The sequence below is a fragment of the Aedes albopictus genome, unplaced genomic scaffold (assembly GCF_035046485.1).
Source record: "Aedes albopictus strain Foshan unplaced genomic scaffold, AalbF5 HiC_scaffold_68, whole genome shotgun sequence".
Lineage (NCBI taxonomy): Eukaryota > Metazoa > Arthropoda > Insecta > Diptera > Culicidae > Aedes > Aedes albopictus.
Window position 1 is genome coordinate 24,503 of NW_026917509.1, and position 20,743 is coordinate 45,245.

A 20,743-nucleotide genomic window follows, 5' to 3' on the forward strand; every position below is an offset into this window, starting at 1 on the left:
GAATCTTGAAAAATGCCAGTGCAGTGATCCGGAAAAATCTCCGGAAGTCACGCCGAGGACCTGGGATCGAATCCCACTCCCGACATACTCACAAAATGTGGGTTCTTCCTTCGGAAGGGAAGTAAAGTGTGGGTCCCGAGATGAACTAGCCTAGGGCTAAAAATCTCGTTAATACAGACAAAAAAAAAAAAAAAAAAAAAAAAAAAATCTCCGGAAGGAATTCAAAAAAGAATACCACGAACATTTTCTATGGAAAAATGCGGAAGGATTCTTGTGACAAATCCTAGGAGGCATTCCAAGAGGTATTTCTAAAATAAGTCCAGAAAGAAACCCTGACAGAATTTCTGGAAAAGGTCATTGTATTGGTATAACTAGATCGATTTCAACTACCAGATTTATGTAATACCAACAATGTAGTAAACTCTGTGGACTCTACTTCTGAATCGATCTACAAGTGGTAAAGTTAATTACTTGGTATTCGTGTTTTATTTTTGAACGGTGTAACATTTCCCTGAGTATTCCAGATTTTTCCCTGATAAATGAAATTCCTCGAGGATTCCTGGTTTTCCAAGTTTTTCCTAGTATAGTTGAATTCTTAGAAATCATATCTGTGTGAAGAATTAGCTTAAGGTCAAATTCACGAATAAAAAAGAAATTAAAAAAAAAAGAAATCATATCATTCGATTTTATCATGGCTTCGTTAGGAACGGGAAGGCTTGCAGCAGGAAGTTAGGAAGTTAGATAGTAGATTTCCAACCAACAGTATGCACAAAAAGAGGAGTTTCTTTCGGTTAATGAACATTCGAACGCATCTACTAATTATCGTTTAATCTTTCACGAAATAACTGCTATTTAGTAACACACATTTGCTTCGTAAATGTAAAATTGAGAAGTAGTAATCCCCGTTCGTAGTCACTCATTTATCTGTTCTGCTGGGATCACTAAGAACCAAGACTTTCGCACTTGCTTTTATAATAGTTTGTAAGTATATGTTCATTTGCGTTTGAACTCAAATTGCATCAGCATTTTAAAATCATGTCTTATTTTATATGCTTTCTGTTCTCTTGAGTTTTGCGGATGTTAAGTTATCGTTAAAGGAGTTTTTAATGAAATAGAAAATTTATCTTACTTCATAGAGGTAATAACAAACTGAAATTCTTCATTCTTATTCAAGACATAGACCATGCACTTTAATAGCTAATAAAGTTCAATCTGTTATGACACTATTACAAAATAAATCAGTTTACTATAGCTAAACATATTTTAAAATATTTTCCTAAACACAATAGAGGGATGCCTCGGGAAATCTAAATCAACGTGGGCGCAACTTCTGATTTTCACCAACAGGGTTTACTTTTTTCGATTTTCTTCATTTTCTCTTTCTTCGCGTCCCGTGCCACTAATAAAGCTTATTATTGCACGTAAAACCATTGAAAATACTATAAGAACTTAACATCTAGTGGTTTCTAGTACGCAAAGTTGCAACCCCCTTTTTCCCCAACATAGCAAAGGCCATCCCCGTTTACCAAACTAAGAATAATAGCTCTGAAAAAGCTTCGAACAACCTGTAGACCTAAAAGCTAAATGATGTTTTAAAACAATTTTCAAAACATGGTGTAATACCACCATTTTGTAGAGTCATTTAAATCCTAGGTTTTCTAAAATCTACCGTTCAGCCGCTCCCGGGCTTGCGCACACACGATCTCCGAAGAATGTACACAGGTTGATCAAAATACTACGGCATAGAAACGGGTCTACCGGTCACAATTTTTACTTATCAATTAAGAGTTCCAAACCGGAAATTCGGAAATAATGTACAATGGAGCGAAAAGCATCGATCGATTTATATACAAACTCACAAACTTGCTGCGAAGTGGGCCACGTGGGCGCGCTTAGCTTTTCTCCCGCTTCTTGAAGTTCCGCTTCGAGGCGCACCGCTGGATGATGTCCGAAACGTGCGTCTTGTGGTCGAAGATTTTCATGATTTGCGTCCGCGCCTCGTTGATGCCGTCGATGATGATCTTGCTGCGCTGCATGTTGCCCTGTGCACGGGGAGAGATTCGTTAGTGTATGCTTTGAGTTTCCCGTAAGGACGGAATATTTACCTTGAGCAACTCGTTGATACGTTCGATTTCAGCCGACGGTTTCGGCGTTGCTTCCATCGTTTTCAGCATCTGATCCAGCTTGTCGTACGCTTGAGATTCCAGTTCACACTGTAAAATAGGATACGATAAAGTTGAAGAACAACAGAAAACCCAGAAGCATCCTTACCAAATCTTCAATCTGCGCACTGAGATGGTAAATCTTCCAGCCGTTGACCTTCTGCAGTACGTGCGATTGGTTGGCAATGTCCACGATGGTGGGACGCCGTTCCTCCCGTTGTTTCACGTCCGTGTAGCGCTGGAAGTGATTGTTGGCCGCCTTCCAGCTTTGCTTGTATGACTGCAAGGGAAAAATCAGAGAAATTTTTAGATATTTCTGGAAAAGTCAGGATGATAGGAAGATACAAACCTCCAATAAGCTGACGTTCCGGGGTTTTCGAGAGTTGGCAATTGACGTCGCAGGGACATCCTTCGCCGGCACCACCGCACCATCTCTAGCAATGCCCGATGCACCTTGGTTCTGTTGCGATGCGTCATGTTTACCAGAAGTTCCAACAGCTTTGCTGGTAAGATTGTTAGAATCCGTAACGACAAGACCACTGCCACCTTGCTTCGAATGGAGTAGTTGCTGAGCTGCGATGCTTTCCACAATGGCTGCCGCCGCCGTAACGGTTGCTGCAGCCGTAGCCAAATTCTGCGCTCCAGTGGTATCCATTCGGTGGTAGGTATTGTCCAATTCGTTGTTGGCGTAGAACTGCAAACTGTTAGCCACGGATTTTTGTCCCTCGGAAACGTTCTGCTTGCGTGGTTTCTTACGTGGTGATTGTTCGTAGTTTCCGTTGCTGCTTCCGGCGGCCATGGACGTTTGATGCGGTAACGATCCATGATGGAATGGATGACCGAGTTGTTGAGAATCTTGATTCGAGGCTGATGGCTGCTGCTGTCCGTGAAGGAAGATCTCCTCGTGGACGGGTTTGAAGGGCAAATCGCTGTTCGCGTTTCGGTTGGCAAATGCCATCGCTTTAATTTCCTCCTGCTCTTGCTGGTCGGCTCCCGGGCTGGATGTGGCACTCACTGTTGTAGAGCCATCCGTTGATGCAGGGCGTGAGGGTGGAGACAATTCGCGTTCCCGCTCTCGTTCCATTTCCCGATCCCGAGCTCGTTCTTTGCCCATGGCGATCAGAGTTTGAGTGAGATCTTTGCCGGCCTTTATGGGAGATCCACCACGTTTGCGCAGAATGCTAGACTGAGGGGATTCTATTTTGCCACCGGGGTTAACCGGAATAAGCATGTGCGACGGTTGTTGCTGTTGAGACTGCCCGGAGGCCGCCGAAGATCCGGTCATGATGATTTGCTGCGCCTGGCCGCCATCAACCAGCAACTGCGGATGGAATCGCACTGGCACGGCTTGAATTTGCGTTGTCGTCTGCTGCGACTGAGGTTGCTGGGATTGCGACTGGAACTGTCCTGCCGATTGAGCGGAAGCGGTAGATGATGACACAATGCCATGAATCGGGCCGGATATGTTCCGCCCGGAAGCCTGGACGATTGCAAACGAACCGCTCGAAGACGAGTATGGCAACGGTGGCACGGTTGTAGTGATAACATTAGATGAGCCTAACTGGCCGCTGGATACTCCGCCGGATACTATTGTTCCGGAACCGCTTCCGGTGGGTGTAGAACCACTGCTCAGCGCGCTGGAAGATATCGAGAAGACTGGGCCACTGATAGCGCTCGTTGTTGTGATCGTCGTAGATGTCAAAGAGGAAGCACTCTGTACCAGGGCTATCGCTCCGGATCCGGATGTTGTAACCGGTTGACTGGATGAAGCTGGTGAAGCCGTCACCCGTTCAAAGTACAAAGTAGACGTCGGGAAAATCGTTGCGGTCGATCCGGAACTTGTTCCGGAAACAACATTCAACGAACTGGACTTTCCAGAGCTGGCCACTGTCGTAACGATGGCGCTCGGTTGCTGTGGCCTCGTTTGAATGTACAAGGAGGCACCAGTGCCGGAAACTGAGTACGGGGCCGAACTGCTAACGGCTTCAATTGTGCTCAAGCTACTCAGCTGTTGCGGCGTAACTTTTGCAATCGGTAAAATCGATGGCATCGTAGAGGTCCCAAGTCCTGATCCAGCACCACTAGTGGTGCTTCTTACGATTCCTGTGATCGTACTTCCGCCGGAAACGATGCTTATCGGATTCTGTCCACCGGATAAAGTGGCAACCGACACCGGAATGGTTGTTGTGTTTCTTCCTCCCGTGATAGCTAAGGGAATTGGAATGACCGTGGTCGATCCGGAACCACCAGAGTTGGACACCGATATGGTCTGGGGACCTCCAATTACTTGCCCCTGGCTAACGGTTACAATCTGTGGTCCCTGACCGGACAAACCGGAACCCACCGTGCCAGAATTTACATTTACGATTTGGGCGATTTGTCCTTGGGATTGCGATTGGATACCACCGCTTCCTGATTGACCAGATATCAAGTTACCGGTGATAATGGTGGCAGTCGATCCTGCACTGGCTTGCCCGGAGCTCACAACGATTTGTTGTCCAGAGGCGGTTTGGAGGGTTGTTGTGCCTCCGCCACTTCCCACATCCTGACCGGTAGATGTCGAGCCGGAACTGTTGGACAACGGAGTGGCAACTGAAGCCAGTTTACTCACCTGCGCAATCGTTAAACTAGGCTGGATGTTACTGTGGGGAATACGGTTATTGCTGACGATCAGAGGTTGAATGTTCACCAAATTGGTGGGAAGTCGGCCTCCGCTGATGATTTGCCCGCTTTGCGGGTTCTGTACCTGGATGATGCGAGCTGGGATAGTATTCGAGATGTTCGCAGTAGAAACGGAGTTTCGGTTCTGAGTTCCGGCCGTTCCGGATGCTATTGTGGTTAGTACAGTGGTAGGAGCCAGAACTGGTACGCTTGGAGTACGGATACTGATGCTTCCGGCCGTAACACGGACACCCAGATTCGACGTGGGGAGACGTTGGATGGGTCGCACCCCGGTCGGTCGCTGGGGAGAAAGCGTGGTGGCCAGTGTTAGCCGCTGGGGATTAGTGCCGGTAGAGTAAGGTTGCTGCGAGTTGTTGTTAGTATAGACAAGGGTTGAAGTGATTTGCCTTTGCGGCGGAAGTACTGCAGTTGCCAATGTTGCCACAAATGCTTGCGATGGGTTCGTTCCACTGAGGGACACATTCTGCTGACTGGCTTGGGTCGATGTCGGATGAGCTACCACGTTGGCCGTGATTGTTGCGCTGTTCACATTGGCCGATGATTGATTGGCCGGAATAGTTTGTGCTACGACCCGTGCCCTAGGAGCTTGGGTGATGCTTCCTGTCCGTATCAACTGTGTGGGAACTTGCACTTGAACGTTTGGCATCCAGGCCGATGTTCCTTGCGAAATGATGGCAGTAGATGGAGAGGAAGTACGCGAAGGAACCGACTGACGCACAAAGGTATTTATGTTAGCCACACTGATCGGAGGCGTTGGAATCCGGATGGGAGTGGTCAGAGCGGCTCTGGGTGCTTGAATGCTTGCTACCGTTGTGGGAACCCGTGAAGGAACATTATACGTTGCCGGTGTCTGTGGGCGTGAAACTGTGATCGATGTCTGCGTTACGGTCCGGGCCGGAAGAGCTGTTATTTGCGTGCGGTTGGCCGATGGATCTGAAATGGAAATTACTGCTTTATTTAAGTTGAACAAACTTTAAACATGCCAAATTTAGAATACTGGCCATCAAAATATGGGATTAACACGTTTTTCAGAAATCATTCGAATCTATTGTAAAGATCGTTAATAGAAACCAAGGTTGATGGCTGTTCATGGTGCTTTTCATGGACAGTAAAATAGCACATAAAGCTTGGAACATTTGGAAATGGCACATTCTTCGCGTTTATTTCTATAACAATCTTTTTACTCGAATTACTTTCTCAAGATGGGTTTAAAAATACTGATCTGAAGTATTTACAAAAACAGAAGCATTATCTTAATTCTTTAGAGTCCTACAGAACTTTTAAAAGCGCAAAAATATCTATTTGAAGAAATAAATTTATAATATACGTCGAAGAGCTTCTTGAAAAGAAACGAAGGAACAGCTGTGTAATCTGTAATCTATGTAAATTTCGTGATATGTAAAATGCCGAGAAACAATTACGAACCCATTTGTTTAAAGAACGTACCGCATGTTCCAGTTCAATTTTTATTTCTTGAAAAATGGGAAAACATAGGCAATCGTGCTAATAAAATCAAAGCCAGCAGAAAATTCAGCAAATTACCTACACCAACTAAAAAAAATCTTCGTTCGATATTCACTAATAGCAAACTGCAACGCACGCACTTCGAATCGCGACACTACAGACTGGAAGCATGATGCAGCACACAGAGAGAGAGAGAGAGACAACGCACATTGATTTCTGCTGCAAAACCGTTCAATCCAAGGCGAATTGCGGCTAGGTGCGTACATACGCATACGTATTATGTAAAAACGAACGAAAGTAACAGAAAACTCAGTACCATAGTATACCACTTCTCCCCTTCTACTGAAACGAATAATTGAACCGGCTCAGCTGATCACGATGAGATGGGTGTTGGGGGATGGAGTTGGGGATTTGGGGTGGTAGCAGGAGCTGATTGTGATGACGATGGCAGAGAACACACTAACCAGACTAGACTCACCTGGTTTCAAGTTGATCGAGTGTCGATAGAACGTCTGCGCTGCATTGCTCGGTATCACCACACGCATCTGATTGCCGGCCGAGTTGTTGATTCTGTGGCAAAAAAAGAGATAAAAATCGAACAAAACAACCAATTAGTATTTTACCTTTTCTAGTCAAACACGACCACAAACGAGAGACCGAGAGGAAAAATGGTGATAAGCTGATAGGCCGCAGCAGACGGCGGTGGGTGACACTTTTTTTTTCTATTTCTGTCTTGTTGTTGTTATTGTTGTCGTCGCCCGCTGCTGTTGTTGCGGGTTGCCGTTGGGATGGCACTTGCGATTCGTTCATTCTGTTGTGGTGTTTTCCTGCTTATCACTGGCGAACTACAGAGAAACGTTCTACAGACGTAGTTCGGTCTCGTTTGTGAGTCGTAAGTGCTTTTTATATTAGTCGTTGTGCTGCTTTCTTTATTCGCGTCACCATTACAATAATGGGTACTTTATAAAATCAGCTTTCCTTGAAATAGGGATGCCATTTACCTAAATGACTCAAAAACGTTCAAATATGCTATTTTATTAGTTCAATTTTTTGGCAACAATTGCAATCAAGGGCAAGGATGTTTTAGATCACCTGGCAATCGTTTGATTCATTTTTCTATAACTCAGTTCAGAAGCCTAATATTGCCGAATGTGGTTTTCGGCAAACTTCTAGATTATTGATTTTCCTACAATTAACACCAAAGATGCCATATTTTTTAAATGTTACGAGCCGGTTGCTGGATAGCGCTGAAACATCTAAACTAGAACTTGAATAGTACAGGACATAATCCTTCTGAAGCAGTTTACCAGACGTGCACGGACGGGATGGCATCCAAGAAGACACTGTTGCAAACTGATCCGGAAGGTTACGATAGAAAGTGTGAATTTTTTTTTTGTAGATAGGTTCATGTCGTCTGTTCATTGTTAATTTGTCAATTAATTGCTTTAGATTAACAAACTTAGGTAATGTTATTGTTTTGCCCTATCATGTCATATCAAATATGTAGTCTCTACTCTATTGAAAAGTTCTGTCAAGTACACAGGTAGTTTAGATGTCTCAGATTTAGATTACCAACTTAGGTAAAATTTTACTGGGTTTTTGAACTGCTGACTATTCGGTATTTGTTCAATAGGACAAATCGGTGAAGTACTAGATTTGTAGTAATGAGCTGGATTTTAGTATGGTGAGAAGGTCAATTCTTCGTTTCTGCACTGAAATGGTGCAAAAAGTGTGGGTATTATGATTCCTTGCCTAATTTGATGCTGTTTGAACAAAACTTTGAGCAACAGTGTTGTTGTTTTCTCCATTTCTTGCAACATAAACAACATAGTTATCCAAAGTTTTGCTCAAACAGCATCAAATTAGGCAACGAATCATGATACCCACTATGACTATTCGGTATTTGTTCAATAGGACAAATCGGTGAAGTACTAGATTTGTAGTAATGAGCTGGATTTTAGTATGGTGAGAAGGTCAATTCTTCGTTTCTGCACTGAAATGGTGCAAAAAGTGTGGGTATTATGATTCCTTGCCTAATTTGATGCTGTTTGAGCAAAACTTTGAGCAACAGTGTTGTTGTTTTCTCCATTTCTTGCAACATAAACAACATAGTTATCCAAAGTTTTGCTCAAACAGCATCAAATTAGGCAACGAATCATGATACCCACGCTTTTAGTACCATTTCATTGCAGAAACAGAGAACTGACCTTCTCACCAAACTAAAATTCAGCTCATTACTACAAATCTAGTACTACACCGAACGTGCCCCATTACCGAAGAGTATGTAGATTGAAAAGTTGATCATCTGTCAAATAATAACTGAGCTAGTCAGAATTTTTTTGGTGGGGGCAATTTACTGACGTTCAGTTATTTGTTTGTTCACAGCTGACTACCGAGTTCCCCAGTTTCACAATTCTTGCCCATATCTCGCACTCCCTCGGATTCTGTGTTATTTAATCATTTCTGCATAGGTATATTGCAGATAGTCATGAATGCCGGCAAGAGGACCGTCTTTTTAAATCCTTGTCAGCTCTTGGGTGGATAGTACAGAATCTGCGACGGATTTGCGAAAGCGGTTAAACAACACTAGACCCGCGATGCTGCTGGTGTTAAAGTGTGTAAGGAAACACATCTTTGAGCCACACGGGAGAAGCCTTACATTGCAGTATCTTCGATGATCTAGTCCCAAAACCTTTTCCATCAATTCGTCGCAGAACCCGTAGTCCTCACCTGTGAGTTGATGGGATGATAAATAGATCGAGTCTTCTGCTGCTAGACGGCAAAATCAAGTTCGATAAGAATTCTGCTGCAGCTCCTGGAAAATGATTCTGTGGTGAATGGATGTTTGACAGCTGTCCGTGAGAGCAGCAGGTTATTGTTTTCATTTACATTGGCGAAAACTCGGTACAGGAGCAATGATTACTGAAAATCGGTAGTTGATTTCACTGACTTTTAGCCCCTTTTCCGTATAATATGAAAATTCCCGGATAACAAGCGACTCAAATTACCGGAGATCAGTAAAATGTAGAACACATTACTGAAGTTCGTTATCTCTTCAAACAAAAATGCTGATTTTACTTTTGTAGGGGCCAATCATCATACGTAAAATTACATATATAACAGAAAGTTTGGTCTAATATTTGCAATGGATTAAAATTATCATGTTTTTATTTAAAAAAAATACTTCGAATGAGATCTTTTAATGGTATTACAACACCATAGGAGATAATATAACATTAGCTGATTACAGTACAAATACGATAGTGATCTTCCTTTCTCCCGGCAGCATGATCAGTATAACTATAGAAGATGACTTGAAGATCTGATATTTACAAAACTGTTCGCCATTGCTTATACATTCCGTTATTCCAATCATTACTGCAATGCAAAGCACACCGGCCACATGCCTAAAATCATTCCTGGAAGATATAATCCAAACCCAGGGACTTGACTTTCTGTACTAGGCTAGATATATTAAGGTGAATATATAACGAAGCCACACCTCAAATTTTCGAGAGCACAAATCTGAAGAACCAAAAGTCGGTTTGCGCTGAAAAGTTGATCGATTCATCAGTTGACTGCAAATCCTCGCGTACGTCGGTCGTGTTTTCTTGTATCGCTTTGCTCTCGATCACAACCATGTGTAGTGTACGAAAAAACACACTTGTGATTGATTTCACTGTTTTGCCGGTTCGTCCGGATATTAGAACAGTGCAGCAGTTTTTGGAGGATGAGATTAATCTCCAATATTCGCATGTGGAAAGCATACAGTTGCATCACGCCCGCAACTGTGTGCTCATCGAAATGAAGAGCTTTGATATTGCATCGCGTTATCAATTGGACAACAATGGGGCACGTTCGGTGTAGTACTAGATTTGTAGTAATGAGCTGAATTTTAGTATGGTGAGAAGGTCAATTCTCCGTTTCTGCAATGCAATGGTACAAAAAGCGTGGGTATTATGATTCCTTGCCTAATTTGATGCTGTATGAGCAAAACTTTGGATAACTATGTTGTTTATGTTGAAAGAAATGGAAAAAACAACAACACTGTTGCCCAAAGTTTTGCTCAAACAGCATCATATTAGGCAAGGAATCATAATACCCACGATTTTTGCACCATTTCATTGCAGAAACGGAGAATTGACCTTCTCACCATACTAAAATTCAGCTCGTTACTACAAATCTAGTACTTCACCGATCTGCCCTATTGTAAGCGAACAATGCTTTGCGCGGGTAAAGCGTTTCGCATCCCCGTTTACGTGGACAGCGACGCCGTAACCGTGCGAATACACGATCTTCCACTATCGATGGACAATTCTACTATCGGCGACCATATGCTGAAGTATGGGGAGGTGGTTTCCATACGGAACGATGCGTGGAAACACTACTTCTCCGCACTTCCGAACGGCGTTCGTGTATTGAGGATGCGATTACTTCGTGATATTCCATCCTATATCACCATCGAAAACGAGAGAACAATGGTCTCTTACCTTTCTCAGCCTAAACTATGCCATCAATGCGGCCAACCGGCCCACCCGAAGGAGAACTGTTCGAGCTCTAGTTCCTCCACGAGCAATAAATTAACTTCGCCGCCATCCGATGGGATGTTCAATCGAGCCGATTTTCCCCCAATTGGATTGTTTAATGAATAAAATATTGCTATTTTCTATAGCCTAAGCGAAAGAGCTCATTTTTCTGAGTATTACGTCAATTTATTGGATTCCAATACCTTTGTTTTGAAGGTCAAATTAACAAAACAGTTTTAACTTTCGTGGATAGAATGACAGTTCAATCGCTAAAATGACAGTTCGACTCGAACAAAAAAATTTCCCCATACAAACTTTAAATGCATTTTAAAAATAGTTCCTGGACTCCAAAAATTATGAAATTTTGGATTTAGACTAATTTTGGGGCGGAGAATCCGATTATGAAATAATCCGGGTACCCCTAAAGAACCCAATTAACAACATCAACGAAGAGCCATCACCTGTTGCTGTAAACAAACCTACGGCTGAAGAACAAAAAACGCAGAACAATGATGATTGGACTGACGTCGAAGACAATGCTTCGAGCACATCATCTGGTGATTTCAACGTTGTGACTCACAAGCGCCGGCGATCAAACAAACAAAAGGACAACGTAACTAATGTCGTTTTCGTTTTTGCGGCGGTACTACACCGCTTCGTGCTACACTTGTCGCTGTTTAAACGAACATTTTCGGTGCAGTTGCATTGGTGTGCGTGTATAAACACCAAAATATTGACAACTTTGCAAACGCTGATTGGTGGACACGGTGTGCACCTGCTACACTCCCGATTTTTTGAGTGCTACACTATCATGCGCGGTGCAGAAAAAGTGCTGCACCGGTGTAGCACGAAATTCAAAAACGAACACTTTCAGTGCAAAAGTGCTACACCGGTGTAGCACCACCGCAAAAACGAAAACAACATAAAAAAGTTTGTTCGGAACAGGGGTCCACCAACACGGGCCACAATGCTGCTGCAGTCGACACTCCGTCGGAAGAAAAGAATATTTTGCCGAAAAATAAAAATCGGAAAGGAGTTACTTTACCTATTTATAATACAAAATAAATGTAACGAATATTGGCTCTGTAAAGCTGGAACCGGCGAGTGAGCCTCAAAATAAACGAAATAGATAAAAAAAAAAAAAAAAGTTGATCGATTGACCACCACCAGCGGAGAACCAATCGATCAACTTTTCAGCGCAAAGCGGAGTTCGGTTCGTCAGATTTGTGCTCTTGAAAATTCAATGTGTGGCTTCGTCATATGTTCACCTTAAGGTGCTCGTACACGCTTTGCCCAGACGCCAAATATTTGACTACTTTTGACAGATAAATTTTGGCAACTTATTTGGCTCTGTTTGTCCCTTTTTGTTTTTCAAGAGTGACAAATATGTTTGTTTGTCTGGTCTTCTTCTTCTTCTTAGCGTAACGTCCTCATTGGGACAAAGCCTGCTTCTCAGCTTAGTGTTCTATGAGCACTTCCACAGTTATTAACTGAGAGCTTCCTCTGCCAATGACCATTTTGCATGTGTATATCGTGTGGCAGGCACGTCTGGTACTTGGTCAAAATTTAACTGTCAAAAGTGGTCAAACATTTGTCATTAGTTAAAGAGTGTCATACTAGCTTTAGTATCTTGCGCGTTTCTAAAATTGTATATTTCCTCAAAAATTGACTAAGTTATAGCTGGAAAGTGCCCAAAATAGGAGCCCTGCCGAGATGGTTTATTTCCCTAACTTTTTTGTGTTGCCAACGAAATCCTTCTGCAAAAGAACGGCACTGTAGTCTCTAGATTGTGCTTGAATAAGGGCCAAAGTAGCATGATCAATTTCACTTTACCGATTACTCTCTCTTCTTCAAATTGAAGTGACAAAAAAAGTGCAACCATACTTATGTAAAGCATTTTTTCTTATACATAGTGAAACATTATTATTAACTGAATGTTTTGAGCACCCCAATATGTGCCTATAAATGTAGTGAATGTAAGTTTTGTGAATGTTGATGTTTAGCAGTGCCACATAATATAGGATTTCCAACACTCGTGAACTCCCTATTATCCAATACAGTGATGGAAAAATAAAAGTTTGAATATGACCCTGACTTTTGAAACTGTTTTCGGGTTTTCAGTAGATATTCTAATCGACGCTTCATTCTAGAAAATCTAGATTCTGTTCATCGTTTAATTTGAATCAATTTATGTATGATAAAAGTTGTATTTCTATAAGTTTGAGTTTATAGCTCTCACTCGTGTTGGGAGATATAGACCGATTTCCTACTAGTCACATTCGCATTTGCCAGCACTGCACTTCCCACAGCAGCACCATAAGCACAACTACCATGAATTTCGTCCGCCTAGTACAACCACACACTCACGCAAGGTAAAATCCCAAACCTCTACCAAGGAAATTGCGACGAGACCCCACAGCTTCGAAAGAAAACGAAAATACGAAAATAATTACCTGTACGTCGTTGGCATATTTGTTTTCTCGGTTGGCCGGACCAAAACCTTGGATGCCGATGCCAAATCGATCGGATAGGCTGTGGCTGGCCCTCCGGATCCACCAGATCCCGGCAGACTACCGCCTGCGTTGCCTCCTGCTCCGCCAGCGCCGCCGCCGCCAGCAGACGATCCCGTTGATGATTGCATTTTCGTTGTCCCTGTTCCGGAACCAGATTTATCTCCGCTATCCGGAGTGCTCATACCCAGAGGGACAATTCCCACCTGGCCTTCACCGCTTCCTTTGGCTTGACTTATCCAGAAACTGTGTCTTCCAACTTTTGCCGTCAAGACGCCAGCGCTCAAGAAAAATTAGCAAATGTCCAACTGGTCTTCTTTCTTTATGGTCTCTTCCACTTCCACTAACTTTCTATGGAGATTTTCGAGGGAACTTCAACTTTGATTAATTTTCCTAATACGAAGCCTCTTATGACAGCTAGAAATTCTCCTTAGCAACAAAGCGAAGCGTGCCATGGCCAACAGTGTGGTCTGCGCGAGGGAAGTCTCGTAATTTTCCTCAATTTTCGCGTGCTGGCAAAAAAAAAAACTTAACCCAACAAATTTTCACCTCCGAAATTCACTTTTTTTTCACAATCCACCCAACTCGAACTTGTAATCAATCCCGAAAAATCAGGAAAACTTCCGTCAGCCTCAAGGCAGAAGCCAGCAATCGCGATGATCCGCTTTTCTTCCTCCCGATGAAATTGGACTGGCTCCCCAGAGGGAAAAGTCCCGTTTTCAAGCCAAATTGTACCAGAAAACGCTCCGACAGCAGCAAATCCGCACTCCACCAACAATGTCCTGCACTTTTTCACAATTTCCTTGACATGACTTAAAGTTCAAAACTAACATGTTACCGTTCAGTAAAATAAATACAATACAATACAATACAATACAATTTTTCCCGACAAAAAAGCACCATTTGCGGCCTGAATTGTCCACGAAAACGCACACTCCGCGAAATTGTACTCCCAAGTCTAGTGTTGTACGCGCTTTCCACAGTCCTCACTGTCCTGATACGAAATATTTTTCAGAGGCTTTTTTCCTTCTTTTGAGCGCAGTTCGATCGCACAAAAACCTCGTTTCTTTTTCCTCTTTTCGCTTGCGTTTTTCGTGTGCAAGCAGTGGTCAGAGTCGAACTCGGGGGATGCGCGCCATCACGCGTCAGCCGAAAAGAGGGAAATTTTTGTTCCCTCACGTTCAACGAAAGGCACACAAAAAGTGAATTGGCTTTTTTAGCGGTTTTGAGATAATTCCATATGGGAAGATTCATTTATTACGTCATCGTTTTTCGGGATTTCTAGACCACCCCCCTCCCCCCTCTGTCACGCTGATTCTATAACATTCCCCAGAAAACCATTCCCCAGAAAACCAATCCCCAGAATTCCATTCCCCAGAATGTACCATTCCCCAGAAATCCATTCCCCAGAATGTACCATTCCCCAGAATTCTATTCCCCAGAATGTACCATTCCCCAGAAAGAAAATAAAACTATTCAGGCCAAACATGTCTAAAGGTCCTATCTGCAGAAGAGAGGCTCTCTTTGGTTTCCCTCTCTTTCGTTAATATCTCAGCTGTTTATTTATATTATGATTGTCTCCTTGCATTAAACGATGGTCAACACAATCGTCTTTTGATTTGTACTGCAAAAATGGTTGAAAAGTGTACCATTACATTACAATAATTGAAAGAGAAAGTGAACAAAGAGAGCCTCTCAAATGCAGATAGGACCTATTGAAATGTTTTGCCTGTATTGTTTTATATCTGAATGGTTTATCTTCTTCTTCTTTATGGTTCTACGTCCGCACTGGGACTTGCCCTGCCTCTCTTCAACTTAGTGTTCTTTGAGCAATTCCACAGTTATTAATTGAAGGGCTTTCTTTGCCTGCCATTGCATGAATTTGTATTGTGAGGCAAGTACAATGATACTCTATGCCCAGGGAGTCGAGAAAATTTTCCCGACCGGAACGGGGCCGGATCACAACGTCCGAGGCCATACAGTCCCGGACATTAGGTCGCTTTTATTTGCGAAATAGCGTCCAAAAGTTTGGATGCGTCAAAATATCCCATGTGCCTTCTTTCCTTGGACTTCGTGGCGTATCTGCAAGTTCGGACGTTATGCCCCGAAAAAATGCGCCATAAAGTCCTGGGACTTTATGGCCTCGGACCTTATGATACTGCGCCGACCGGAACGGGAATCGAACCCGCCGTCTCCGGATTGGCGATCCATAGCCTTAACCACTAAGCTAACTGGATACCCTGAATGGTTTATATTAATCGCTAAAAATCAAATATTTAATCGTAAGGAATCACCGGAAGAAACATCCTGCCAAAAATTCTTAAAAACTTTGGAAATAAGCATGATTTGCCTTTACAATTTAGGTTATTGGTATAATTATTGGCGTCGCAACTGCTTACTTTTTCAACATACATTTTTCCTTCTTTTCTGCATAGGTTGTTCTTTCAAATTGCACTTTTCAGTAAATTATCGACATCAAAATTTCTTACATTTTCTACGTAGTTTTTCCTTCTTTTCTGCATAGGCTGTTCTTTCGAGTTACACTATTCAGGTAATTATCGGCACCACAAGCACAGGTATTTAGAAATTTGAAAAAAATATTAAATAAATATTTTAGCAATTTTAACACCGGTGGAGGCTGTAATGCCCATAATTGTAATTGCTCAGTCCACACCCAGGCCGACAACTGTCAGCCCATCTGCTTGTAGGCAGATGTGGACCTACTAAGCCTCCCCCGTTAACATGTCCTACACCGAATTAGCACACCGGGATCTTCCACAGGCAGGCGCTGGCGTTACCAGTCCCAACAAGTGTCAGATACATTAAATAGATGGGGTAGAGGATATAGGAAGATGTGGGAATAGGATGGGAAGAGGCAGAAAATGAAGAGACAATAGAGAGGTTTCGATTTTGTTGCTGTAACGAGAAAAAGAAAGAATGATAAAGAACATTAGCGATATGTTCATAGATAATAATTTGGTCGATAATTTCTCATCTATTTTGTTTCCATATCGTTGCATCGGTGACCATTTTCATCGCCTTTCTAGTTTTTGTTAGGGCAATCTCGCGTCTTTTCGTCATGTCCTCTTTGCCGGTTGGCGACGTTCGGGATGTAAGTAGAAAAGCATGCATTTAATATGATTAGTACGACAGTAATTGTGATTGCTCAGTACTTCCAGCCCATTTGTCCGCAGCACATATCAGGCATCCCGTTTTAACAAGCCCTACACAAATTAGAAACCCGGATCTCCCACAGACAGTCCTAACTAGTGTCAGATAAGTTCAATTGAGGATAGGAAGCGGCAAAATGAGAAGACAGTAGATAAGGTTTGGTACATTGGTAGCTGTGTTCATGTGATGTTTGTCTGACATTGAAAAACTATTTTCCTTAAGTGTTTAACACTCTACCCCAAATGTAATACCGGAAAAATATCTGATCAGATGTATAGTTTGGCAATTCTATGTCCATACATATTTTATCAAGAAGGAATAATGTTGTTTACTGTTTTAAAATAATTCAGTTAACGGGCAGCTAATGCATTATAATCCAGAATAAACCTACAGAAAATGTCCCAATAAAAAGTCAACACTAGTTCAACTAACTACACAAACTAAAAAGTGTTATTATATTTTACCAATGATTTCATCCTAATCTTGACCCTAGCATAGTTATGCGCTTAGTATAAGTGGACGCCGCTTATGATTTTGGTTGGACAATGACCAAAAATAGTGTTGTTTCGACAATAGTCACATACTATGCCCTACGACATTGACGATTCTATTGTCTATGGCTCACCTATTTAGCGCCACCCAGCAGGGACTTGGTCTGGTACCCAATTCAGTATATCCGCTCCACTTAATGTACCGTACCTCTTTCGATTTGTGATATATTACGCGGAACATTACTCTCTTCATTCGGATAGCGGCTATGTAACCCATTGGATTAAAAACCTCCATCAAACATGAAGCGATTAATCGGAGACTGAAGACTCTATACCAAATTTGGCTCAGCGACAGGTAATCAGTGAGGTCAGTTTTTCTCGTTTGTCAGAGACGATTGATACGTATTAAGACAAACTTTCCACTACATCTGCCAGCAATAATCGGTGATCGATCAACATTTCGAGTACCTACCCCAATTCACACAAGAATGCCAAGGATCACCGCTCATGCTTTACAATACAGTTGGAAAAACTAGAGCAACACCTGGCCACAATGATGCATAAAGCACTAAAGCGGACCGGAAGTGTCGGTGAGCCAGCCCCACCGTGGAGGCTGTAATGCCCATAATTTCCCGAAAAGTGCAATTCGAAAGAACAGCCTATGCAAAAAAGAAGGGAGAATCTATGTTAAAAAAGTATATACGCAGTTGCGATGCCGATAATTTCCTGAAAAGTGCAACTCGAAAGAACAGCCTATGCAAAAGAAGGGAAAATTGTTGATGAACATATAAGCAGTTGTAATGCCAACAATTCTTATAACGACTCAAACATTTTTTTAACGAAGAAGGAAACGTAACACTCTGATAATTGCCATCGTACTTCGATTTAACGGTTTATTTGAGGGTTGACCAACTGCCAATCCGCGGCGCTCGCATCGTTTTTGTTCGAGTTTGACACTACTGCCACCTAGTTGATGGTTGGCCAAATTCAGTCCTTTTAGAATTAAGCGAATCTGTTTCCGAGACTAAAATTTGAATCGAAAAATGTTCGAAGTGTTACGTCTGTTTGTCTGTGGTGACATTGTTTTCCTTTCGGCATTCAAAAACCCAACACCACTGTTCCTTTTTTTAAACAAGCTTTTTTTTAGAATTTAGGCAATTGGTACAATTATAGGAATTATAACTGCTTTCATTTTCAACAAAGATGTTTCCTTCTTTGCTGCATAGGCTGTTCTTTCGAATTGCACTTTTCAGGAAATTATCGGCATCACAACTGCTTACTTTTTCAACATAGATTTTCCCTTCTTTTCTACATGGGCTGTTCTTTCGAGTTGCAATGTTTAGGTAATTATCGGCACCACAAGCACAGGTGTTTAGAAATTTGAAAAAAATATATAATAAATATAACATCAATTTAACACCGGTGGTTGCAATAATGCCCATAATTTCCTGAAAAGTGCAATTTGAAAGAACAGCCTATGTAGAAAAGAAGGGAGAATCTATGTTGAAAATGTAAGCAGTTATAATTCCAAAAAAAATACTAATTGCCTTAATTCTAAGAAAAAAATGTTTTAAAAGAAGGAACATTGTTGGGTTTTTGAAAGCCAAAAGGAAAACAATGATACCTTTTTCCTTCTTCATTGGAAATATTTAGAATTGCTGGCATTAAAACTGCTTATACCTATGATCACTTTTTCTATTCCATAGTATTGGAATAATGATAAAAGCCCTTCTCATACCGCATGAATGAAGGGCCTTTGAAGCGAATAATTAGGAACATCCATTGGGATGGATTCCTCCAACCATTTGCGTAGAAAAACGTGGTCAGTTGAGTCTTTCCGAGTAACTCAAAGTTTTCGACAGAAAAATCTTTTTAATATAAACCGACCATAAACTGGTCCATTAGCATCTTGTAAACTGAACAACATCAAAAGAAAATGCATTTTCTCTGTAAATTTTGCACATCACTTTTAAAACTTTATTCATCGTGAAACAAGTGCTGCACAATTTTCACAAATCTGTCAAAAACAAAACATTGTATAGCAACGCAACTGGAATGGACAGTTTGTGAACTTTCAAGATAGGTTTAAAGATCAACATGCAACTGTGTACAATGGTAATTAAACGTTTGAACCATTGTAGAAAATTTTTATGGATATATCGTATAAGAAATAGATGTTTGCGCGTAATAACACTATAATGTTAAAATCCTTGCCTATAACATATCATTATGATCAACATTGTACTGTTTGTGTATCGAATTAAACTTTTTAGACGAGTATATTAAGCTTTTCTGGGGAATGGTACATTCTGGGGAATGGATTTCTGGGGAATGGTGCATTCTGGGTAATGGATTTCTGGGGAATGGATTTCTGGGAAATGGTACATTCTGGGGAATGGTACATTCTGGGAAATGGTTTTCTGGGGAATGGAATTCTGGGGATTGGTATTCTGGGGAATGGTTTTCTGGGGAATGTTATAGAATCGTCACGCTATTTTCCTATACCTAATACACGTACTGTCACACTTTCTTAGACCCCCCCTCCCCCCAAAATGTTGGACGTAATTTTTGAACGTTCCCTATTGGGAATCTGCATGCCAAACTGAGCCGAAATCAAAATTTTCATGATTTTTGGTGCCCGGAAACCTATGGTCCACTGCACGAATTTATGCTGGCCTGCTTACTCTCACACGAAATTTGACGTTTGAGCGGTGCCGACACCTCTCAAACGTCAAATTTCGTGTGAGAGTAAGCAGGCCAGAATAAATTCGTGCAGTGGACCATTTAAAAATCGAAATGGGAGCGATTTGTCGGATCACCCCTCGTCGAATTTTTGTACTGGGCGGAGTTGTCAAGCAGTTGCCCAGCTGTCTAAAGGTGATTTTAAAAAATCTCTTTGAAATTGATTTTGAACCTTGTTTTAAACACCAAAATAAAGTTCTAAAAATCTGAAAAAAATCTCGAAAAAATCATAGTGGCTCAGAAAAAGATGCTCTTTCGTATGAAATCGAAAAAGGGCCTGTCCATAAACTACGTACACTGAACGGCGGCTTGCGGTGAAAATTACTATTCTGAGGGTAAATTTAAATAATACCCGGATAAAAAATGACCATTCATTACATGGTAAATATTATTAATATATGACCGAGTATATGACTGCTTTTATTGTTCACAATAAAACACACAGTAGATATCAGGCCAAACATGTCTAAAGGTCCAATCTGCAGAAGAGAGGCTCTCTTTGGTTTTTCTCTCTTTCGTTAATATCTCAGCTGTTTATTTGTATTTTGATTGCCTCCTTGCATTGAACGATGGTCAAAACAATCGTCTTTTGATTTGTACTGCAAAAATAGTTGAAAAGTGTACCATTACATTGCAATAATTGAAAGAGATAGTAAACAAAGAGAGCCTCTCAAATGCAGATAGGACCTATTGAAATGTTTGGCCTGATACAGTGACGATTCGTTCGTTGAGAGCTCGTTAGATGGGCTGTCTCGATGGTTGAATGTTCACTGGTTGGGGCAAAACCCAACTAAAAAGCACTGTCAATGTCAAAATAGATGTCAAAACGAGTTTGACGTCTGACCGCCGTCGCATCACAGCTCCTGTATACAGAACGTTTGCGCAAGTATGTGAGTGTTCCGTGACGTATTTCTCGTCACTTGGTGTGTCTAGAGCATTTTGATCAGTTGTCAGTTGCCCCAACGCAGTGTGTAAAAAAATCGAAGGTTGAAAGT

The 20,743-nt window shown here is 41.8% G+C and overlaps 1 protein-coding gene and 1 long non-coding RNA gene across 3 annotated transcripts; one reads left to right on the top strand and one right to left on the bottom strand.

The window, feature by feature from the left end:
• Positions 1-813: 813 nt before the first annotated feature.
• Positions 814-14,139, bottom strand: LOC109621450 (mucin-2). 2 transcript variants are annotated; one of them, XM_020075472.3, is made up of 6 exons: positions 13,288-14,139; positions 6,787-6,878; positions 2,512-5,777; positions 2,272-2,442; positions 2,106-2,213; positions 814-2,042 (listed from the first exon to the last, which is right to left on the bottom strand). In XM_020075472.3, the coding sequence occupies exons 1-6, from the start codon at positions 13,527-13,529 to the stop codon at positions 1,893-1,895; spliced, it is 4,029 nt and encodes a 1,342-aa protein (XP_019931031.3). In that variant the 5' UTR covers positions 13,530-14,139; the 3' UTR covers positions 814-1,892. The 2 variants fall into 2 exon arrangements, with proteins under 2 accessions (XP_019931031.3, XP_062699956.1); XM_062843972.1 differs by lacking the exon at positions 13,288-14,139 and adding an exon at positions 6,932-7,297.
• A 1,480-nt stretch (positions 14,140-15,619) lies between these two features.
• On the top strand, positions 15,620-18,096 carry LOC134284744 (uncharacterized). Its single transcript, XR_009995915.1, has 2 exons — positions 15,620-15,975; positions 17,619-18,096. It is a non-coding gene; the product is annotated as an uncharacterized LOC134284744 (long non-coding RNA).
• The last annotated feature ends 2,647 nt before the right edge of the window (positions 18,097-20,743 follow it).